The 9,212-nt window shown below is 64.5% G+C and overlaps 1 protein-coding gene across 1 annotated transcript; it reads right to left on the minus strand.

The window, feature by feature from the left end:
* Nucleotides 1–1,399: 1,399 nt before the first annotated feature.
* Nucleotides 1,400–4,389, minus strand: LOC121356411 (proline-rich protein 12-like; the record flags this gene model as incomplete). Its single annotated transcript, XM_041472754.1, has 2 exons — nucleotides 1,400–3,568; nucleotides 4,204–4,389. Coding segments are annotated over 2 exons (2,355 nt in total), but the record flags the coding sequence as incomplete, so codon positions are not given.
* Nucleotides 4,390–9,212: the final 4,823 nt, after the last annotated feature.

The following is a 9,212-nucleotide window of genomic DNA, read 5'->3' on the forward strand; positions in this document are numbered from 1 at the left end:
CAGTATGGACCAGTACAGACCAGTAAGCCCCAGTGGCCCCTCCGCGACCTCCCTTGGACTCTCCCATTTTGATCTGGGGGGGTGGAACCGCAATTTTGGGGCATTTTGGGTCAATTTGGGGCACACCAAACCCCCTCAAACCCCCCCAAACTCCAAATTTGGGGTGTTTTAGGTCAATTTGCAGCACCCCAAACCCCCCCAAACCCCAATTTGGGGCATTTTAGGACTGTTTGGAGCAAACCAAACCCCAAACCACCCCCCAAACCCCAATTTCGGTCTCTTCAGGCCCATCCCAAACCCCAATTTCGGTCACTCAGACCCATCCCAAACCCCCCAAACCTCAATTTCGGTCACCCCGGCCCATCCCAAACCCCCCCAAACCCCAATTTCGGTCCCGGCCCATCCCAAACCCCCCAAACCCCAATTTCAGTCACTCAGGCCCATCCCAAGCACCCCAAACCCCAATTCTGGGTCATTTTAGGACCATTTGGAGCAAACCAAACCCCAAACCACTCCCCAAACCCCAATTTGGGTCACTCAGACCCACCCCAAACCCCAATTTGGGGCATTTTAGGACTGTTTGGAGCAAACCAAACCCCAAACCACCCCCCAAACCCCAATTTCGGTCTCTTCAGGCCCATCCCAAACCCCAATTTCGGTCACTCAGACCCATCCCAAACCCCAAACCCCAATTTGGGTCACCCCGGCCCATCCCAAACCCCCCAAACCCCAATTTCAGTCACTCAGGCCCATCCCGAGCACCCCAATTTCGGTCTCTTCAGGCCCATCCCAAACCCCCCAAACCCCAATTTTGGGGCATTTTGGGTCAATTTGCAGCACCCCAAACCCCCCAAACCCCAATTTCAGTCACTCAGGCCCATCCCGAGCACCCCAATTTCGGTCTCTTCAGGTCCATCCCAAACCCCCCAAACCCCAATTTCAGTCACTCAGGCCCATCCCAAGCACCCCAAACCCCAATTCTGGGTCATTTTAGGACCATTTGGAGCAAACCAAACCCCAAACCACTCCCCAAACCCCAATTTGGGTCACCCCGGCCCATCCCAAACCCCCCAAACCCCAATTTTGGTCACTTCAGGCCCACCCCAAACCCCAAACCCCAGTTTGGGTCACCCCGGCCCGTCCCAAACCCCCCCAAACCCCAATTTCAGCCACTCAGACCCACCCCAAACCCCAATTTGGGTCACCCCGGCCCATCCCAAACCCCAATTTCGGTCACTTCATGGCCATCCCAAACCCCCCAAACCCCAATTTCGGTCTCTTCATGCCCACCCCAAACCCCAAACCCCAATTTCGGTCACCCCGGCCCATCCCAAACCCCAATTTTGGTCACTTCAGGCCCATCCCAAACCCCCCAAACCCCAATTTCCGTCACTCAGACCCATCCCAAACCCCCCAGGCGGAGGGGGCGGCGGCGGGGGCGGCATCCTCTGCTGCTCCAGCAGGTGAACGTCCAGCGGCGCTCTCGCCTTGGGCCGCGGGTGCAGCTGGCTCTGCGTGTGGGTGAGCACCGAGGGCAGCAGCGACCCCCCCAATTCCGGGGAGGGGTCCAGCAGGAGGTTGTGGGGCTCCAGCGGGGGTCCCTCGCCCACCAGCCGCCCGTGCTCGGGGGTTTTGGGCAGGTACGAGTGCGGCGGCGGCGGCTGGCCCAGCTCCTTGCCCCCGGCCAGGTGCTCGGGCGGCTTCTTCAGCTCGTACGTGTCGAGCGCGGGCGGCGGCTGGTGGCCGTAGTGCACCACCGAGGTGGCCGCCACCTCGCCGCCCCCTCCTCCTCCGCCAGCCCCCCGGAATTCTTTGCCTCTCTCCGGCTTCTTCTTCTCCTTGAGCAGCGCCAGCTCCAGCGGCGCCTCCAGGTTGGAGTTGGGCCGGATGACGCTCTGCAGCTGGTAGCGCTCCTCCTTGCCCAGCGCCCCCCCGTAGCCCCCCAGAGTTTTGGGGCGCTCCTCGCAGCCCCCCAGCCCCTCTCGGGGCGGGCTGGGCGCCTGCAGCAGGTGCTGGATCAGGAAATCCTCGTCCTCGCTGCGCTCCGCCGCCAGCAGCTCCGCCTCGCCTTTGGCCCCCTTGCCGAAATTCGGGGGCGCCCCCGGCGGGGCGGGGGGCGGCTGCCGCTCGAGCCCCCCGCCCGGCGCGGCGCCGTAGCCCTGCGGGGCCATGAAGGACGGCGAGAGCACGGAGCCCAGGTACTTCTGCGACTGGCCCGGCGACGCCCCGCTCTGCGGCCGGGCGGCCGGCGGCGACTGCAGCGGGCGGATGATGGGCGAGGGGCTGGAGCCCCCCAGGCCGGCGTAGGGCAGCGGCGGCCCGGGCATGGCGGGCGAGTGCCCGGTGCTGTAGGTCAGCGAGGGGCTGGCGGTGGGCAAGCCCTGCGAGGGGGCCGGCGGCCCGTAGCCCCCCGCTTGTCCCCCCTCGGGCTGGACGCCGTAGGGCAGCGCCTGCAGCTGCTCGGGCGAGTAGGTGCCCGCGCCGCTGACGCAGGGCTGCAGCCCCCCTTGCCCGCCGCCTTGCCCCCCGCCCTGGTAGCCGCCGCCTTTGCCCCCCAGGTCCCCGGCCTGCCCTCCGCTGAAGCCCCCCGCGGGCTGCGCCGCCCCCGCCAGGCTCTGGGGCGCCCCGGGCGCGCTGTAGCCGGGGGCTCCCCCCATGGCCAGCAGGCTCTGGGGCGGCTGGCCCGGCGAGTAGGCCGGCGACTGGCTGGCGATGACGGAGCTGGGCTTGGGCGTGCTGGGCGTGTAGCTGCTCTGGCACTTGGGCGTGTTGGTGGAGCGCGGCGGCTGCCGCGACGCCGAGTAGCTCTTGGACTTGCCGCCGTTGCCGCCGCCCGCGCCGCCGTTGCCCGCGGCGCCCGCGGCGCCCCCGGAGTAACCGGGCGACTGGATGATGGGCCGGTAGCCCGGCTCGGGGCGCGGCGCCGGCGGAGCGGCTTTGGGCGGCTGCTGCGAGCCCTCGGAGCTGGCGGGCGACTGCTCGCCCAGCGGGCTGCAGGACAGCGGGGCGCGGTGCGCGGGCACCTGCTGGTAGGAGCCGCCGCAGCTCAGGTAGTGCTGCAGCCCCGGCGCCGGCGGCAGCTGCGGCTGAGCCCCGCCCGGCCGCTGGTAGTGCTTGATGACGCTGTCCTGTCGCGATATGGCGCGATCGCCGCCGCCCGCCGCGTTGGCGCCGCCGAAAACGGGCGCGTTGTAGAGCTGAGGGGGCTGCTCGGTGGCCGCCAGCAGGTTGAACTGGGAGGAACTGGGAGCGGGCCGGTACGGAGGGGTCTGGGCGGGCAGCGCCGAGCCCAGCACGGCCGAGCCCAGGCGGTCGAAGCCCAGCGAGGAGGGCACGGCGGGCTGCGTGGGCTTGATGTGCAGCAGCGGGTCGTGCGGGGACAGCAGCCCGTTGGAGCCGGGGCTGAAGGCGGCCTCGGGCAGGCTCAGCGGGGACCCCACCGGGAAGCTGCGGCCGCCGAAGGACGCCGGGTGCTGGTAGGGGCCGAGCGCCGACGAGGACGGGAAGGTGCCCGAGCCGGGCAGCGCTCCCGAGATGAAGAGCTCGGCCGGAGCTGGAGTGTGCATGGCTGGGGAGGGGGAGCGGCGGGGTCAGGGGGGGAGACACGGGAAGGGGGTTGGGGGCACCTGGGACATGGGGGTACCCTGGTAGGACAGTAGGTGACACCCCCGGGGGGAGTGGGGGCACCCTGGGACATGTGGGGACCCCGTTTGGGGAGGGGGGGACACCCCCGGGGGGAACAGGGGACACCCAGGTACACGTGGGGACTCTATTTGGGTGGGGGGAGACACGGGAAGGGGGTTGGGGGCACCTGGGACATGTGGGGACCCTGGTAGGACAGGAGGTGACACCCCCGGGGGGAGTGGGGGCACCCTGGGACATGTGGGGACCCCGTTTGGGGAGGGGGGGACACTCCTGGGGGGAGTGGGGATCACCCAGGTACAAATGGGGACCCCCATTTGGGGTAAATGGGGACAGCCAGGTACAAGTGGGGATCCCATTTGGGGAGGGGGAGACATCCCAGGGGTAAGTGGGGGGCACCCAGGTACATGTGGGGACCCTGTTTGAGGAGGGGGGACACCCCCGGGGTGAGTGGGGGGCACCCAAGTAAGAGTGGGGACCCCATCTGGGGAGGGGGGGACATCCCAGGGGGATGGGGACACCCGGGTACATGTGGGGACCCCGGTAGGGGTAAATGGGGACCCCCCCTGGGGTAAATGGGAAGCGTGCGGAACTGGGACAGGAGGGACGAGGCCGAGGGTCCGGGCTGGGGTCCCCGCGACTCCAGCGCCGAGATCAGGTTCATGACCGAGGCGTCGGGGGCCGCGCCCCCCGCGTGGTGCAGCCCCGTCTCGAAGAGCCCCGACAGCCCTGGGGACACGGGGACAGCTCAGGGACAGCTCGGGGACAGCTCGGGGATGTGGGGACACCTGGCTGTGACCCCTGAAGGACAGGAAGGGAACTGGGGGGACACTTTGGGGTGACCCCGAGTGGTGCAGCCCTGGGGACACCTTGGGGACACCTTGGGTACACCTTGGGGACACCTTGGGGACACTTTGGGGACGTGGGGACACTGCGGCCGTGACCCTCCTCGAGGACAAGGAGGGAACTGAGGGGACACTTTGGGGTGACCCCGAGTGGTGCAGCCCTGGGGACACCTTGGGGACACTTTGGGGACACCTTGGGGACACCTCGGGGATGTGGGGACAGTGTGACCGTGACCCCTGTCAAGGACAGAGAGGGAATTGAGGGGACACTTTGGGGTGACCCCAAGTGGTGCAGCCCTGGGGACAGCTTGGGGACAGCTCAGGGATGTGGGGACAGTGTGACCGTGACCCCCGTCAAGGACAGAGAGGGAATTGAGGGGACAGTTTGGGGTGACCCTTGAAGAGCCCCAGTAACCCTGGGGACATGGGGACACCTTGGGGACACTTCGGGGACGTGGGGACACCATGGCCGTGACCCCTCAAGGACAGGGAGGGAACTGAGGGGACACTTTGGGGTGACCCCGAGTGGTGCAGCCCTGGGGACACCTCGGGGACACCTCGGGGACAGCTTGGGGACACCTTGGGGACACTTTGGGGATACCTTGGGGACACATCGGGGACGTGGGGACACCATGTCCGTGACCCTCCTCAAGGACAGGGAACGCCTTGGAAGAAACTGAGGGGAAAGTTTGAGGTGACCCTGAGTGGAGCAACGCTGGGGACACCTTGGGGACACCTTGGGGATGTGGGGACACCATGGCTGTGACCCCTCTCAAGGACAAGGAGGGAACTGAGGGGACACTTTGGGGTGACCCCGAGTGGTGCAGCCCTGGGGACAGCTTGGGGACAGCTTGGGGACACTTTGGGGACGTGGGGACACCATGGCCATGACCCTCCTCAAGGACAGGGAGGGAACTGAGGGGACACTTTGGGGTGACCCCGCGTGGTGCAGCCCCGTCTCAAAGAGCCCTGACAGCCCTGGGGACATGGGGACAGCTCAGGGACAGCTCGGGGACAGCTCAGGGACACCTTGGGGACAGCTCGGGGACAGCTTGGGGACACTTTGGGGACACTTTGGGGACACCTTGGGGACAACACCATGGCTGTGACCCCTCTCAAGGACAAGGAGGGAACTGAGGGGACACTTTGGGGTGACCCCGAGTGGTGCAGCCCCGTCTCAAAGAGCCCTGACAGCCCTGGGGACATGGGGACAGCTCAGGGACACCTTGGGGACACTTTGGGGATGTGGGGACACCATGGCTGTGACCCCTCTCAAGGACAAGGAGGGAACTGAGGGGACACTTTGGGGTGACCCCGAGTGGTGCAGCCCCGTCTCAAAGAGCCCTGACAGCCCTGGGGACATGGGGACAGCTCAGGGACACCTTGGGGACACTTTGGGGATGTGGGGACACCATGGCTGTGACCCCTCTCAAGGACAAGGAGGGAACTGAGGGGACACTTTGGGGTGACCCCGAGTGGTGCAGCCCCGTCTCAAAGAGCCCTGACAGCCCTGGGGACATGGGGACAGCTCAGGGACACCTTGGGGACACTTTGGGGATGTGGGGACACCATGGCTGTGACCCTCTCAAGGACAGGGAGGGAACTGAGAGGACACTTTGGGGTGACCCCGAGTGGTGCAGCCCTGGGGACAGCTTGGGGACAGCTTGGGGACACTTTGGGGACGTGGGGACACTGCGGCCGTGACCCTCCTCGAGGACAAGGAGGGAACTGAGGGGACACTTTGGGGTGACCCCGAGTGGTGCAGCCCTGGGGACACCTTGGGGACACCTTGGGGACACTTTGGGGACACCTTGGGGACAGCTCAGGGATGTGGGGACAGTGTGACCGTGACCCCCGTCAAGGACAGAGAGGGAATTGAGGGGACAGTTTGGGGTGACCCTTGAAGAGCCCCAGTAACCCTGGGGACATGGGGACACCTTGGGGACACTTTGGGGACGTGGGGACACCATGGCCGTGACCCCTCAAGGACAGGGAGGGAACTGAGGGGACACTTTGGGGTGACCCCGAGTGGTGCAGCCCTGGGGACACCTCGGGGACACCTCGGGGACAGCTTGGGGACACCTTGGGGACACTTTGGGGATACCTTGGGGACACATCGGGGACGTGGGGACACCATGTCCGTGACCCTCCTCAAGGACAGGGAACGCCTTGGAAGAAACTGAGGGGAAAGTTTGAGGTGACCCTGAGTGGAGCAACGCTGGGGACACCTTGGGGACACCTTGGGGATGTGGGGACACCATGGCTGTGACTGTGGGGGCAGTGTGACTGTGACCCCCCTCAAGGACAGGGAGGGAACTGAGGGGACACTTTGGGGTGACCCCGAGTGGTGCAGCCCTGGGGACACCTCGGGGACACCTCGGGGACAGCTTGGGGACACCTTGGGGACACCTCGGGGATGTGGGGACACCATGGCTGTGACCCCCCTCAAGGACAGGGAGGGAACTGAGGGGACACTTTGGGGTGACCCCGAGTGGTGCAGCCCTGGGGACACCTCGGGGACACCTTGGGGACACTTTGGGGACACCTTGGGGACAGCTCAGGGATGTGGGGACAGTGTGACCGTGACCCCCGTCAAGGACAGAGAGGGAATTGAGGGGACAGTTTGGGGTGACCCTTGAAGAGCCCCAGTAACCCTGGGGACATGGGGACACCTTGGGGACACTTCGGGGACGTGGGGACACCATGGCCGTGACCCCTCAAGGACAGGGAGGGAACTGAGGGGACACTTTGGGGTGACCCCGAGTGGTGCAGCCCCGTCTCAAAGAGCCCTGACAGCCCTGGGGACATGGGGACAGCTCAGGGACACCTTGGGGACACTTTGGGGATGTGGGGACACCATGGCTGTGACCCCTCTCAAGGACAAGGAGGGAACTGAGGGGACACTTTGGGGTGACCCCGAGTGGTGCAGCCCCGTCTCAAAGAGCCCTGACAGCCCTGGGGACATGGGGACAGCTCAGGGACACCTTGGGGACACTTTGGGGATGTGGGGACACCATGGCTGTGACCCTCTCAAGGACAGGGAGGGAACTGAGAGGACACTTTGGGGTGACCCCGCGTGGTGCAGCCCCGTCTCAAAGAGCCCTGACAGCCCTGGGGACATGGGGACAGCTCAGGGACAGCTCGGGGACAGCTCAGGGACACCTTGGGGACACTTTGGGGATGTGGGGACACTTTGGGGTGACCCCTCTCAAGGACAGGGAGGGAACTGAGAGGACACTTTGGGGTGACCCCGAGTGGTGCAGCCCTGGGGACACCTTGGGGACACCTTGGGGACACCTTGGGGACACCTCGGGGATGTGGGGACATCATGGCCGTGACCCCTCAAGGACAGAGAGGGAACTGAGGGGACACTTTGGGGTGACCCCGAGTGGTGCAGCCCTGGGGACACCTTGGGGACACCTTGGGGACACCTCGGGGATGTGGGGACACCATGGCTGTGACCCCCCTCAAGGACAGGGAGGGAACTGAGGGGACACTTTGGGGTGACCCCGCGTGGTGCAGCCCCGTCTCAAAGAGCCCTGACAGCCCTGGGGACATGGGGACAGCTCAGGGACAGCTCGGGGACAGCTCAGGGACACCTTGGGGACAGCTCGGGGACAGCTTGGGGACACTTTGGGGACACTTTGGGGACACCTTGGGGACACCTCGGGGATGTGGGGACAGTGTGACCGTGACCCCTGTCAAGGACAGAGAGGGAATTGAGGGGACACTTTGGGGTGACCCCAAGTGGTGCAGCCCTGGGGACAGCTTGGGGACAGCTCAGGGATGTGGGGACAGTGTGACCATGACCCCCGTCAAGGACAGAGAGGGAATTGAGGGGACAGTTTGGGGTGACCCTTGAAGAGCCCCAGTAACCCTGAGGAAATGGGGACACCTTGGGGACACTTTGGGGACGTGGGGACACCATGGCCATGACCCTCCTCAAGGACAGGGAGGGAACTGAGGGGACACTTTGGGGTGACCCCGAGTGGTGCAGCCCTGGGGACACCTTGGGGACACCTTGGGGACACTTCGGGGATGTGGGGACACCACAGTCGTGACGTTTACAGGGTCAGGGTGACGTGGGGACGCGGCAGTGACACAGGGCTGGGGTGACAAAGGCGAGAGGTTTTGGGGTGAGCGGATGGCAAATGGGATGTGACGGAAACGGGGGAAAGGAAGGGAAAATGGCAGGAAATGTGAGAGGGGAAAGGGGGAAATGTGAGGGGAAAATGGGGAAATGTGAGGGGAGAAATGGGGAAATGTGAAGGGAAAATGGGGGAAATGTGAGGGGAAGAAAGGGAGAAATGTGAGGGAAAAAGCTGGGAAATATGAGGGGAAAAAGGGGGAAACGTAGGAGGAGTTTGGGGTGCATAGAGAGGTATGGGATGTGGGGGAGAAAAGGGGGAAATGTGAGGGGAAAAGCTGGGAAACATTAGGAGAGAAAAGGGCGGGAAACGTGAGGGGGAAAAAAGAGAAACATGAGGGGAGAAAAGGTGACAAACATGAGGGGCAAAGAGCAGGAAACGTGAGGTGAAAATGGGTGGGAAACGAGGCAACGTAACAGCAAGAAATGCAAAGAAAAAATAATTGGGAAATATTAAGGGAAAAAAAAGTGAAAAACGTGAGAAAAAGAAAGGTGTAAAACTTGAGGGAACAAAACGGCAGCAAACGTGAGAAAGGAAAGAGGTGGAAAACTGAGGGGGAAAAGGGTGGAAAATGTGA

Source organism: Pyrgilauda ruficollis, unplaced genomic scaffold, assembly GCF_017590135.1.
Source record: "Pyrgilauda ruficollis isolate IOZ18807 unplaced genomic scaffold, ASM1759013v1 scaffold1085, whole genome shotgun sequence".
Taxonomy (NCBI): Eukaryota; Metazoa; Chordata; class Aves; order Passeriformes; family Passeridae; genus Pyrgilauda; species Pyrgilauda ruficollis.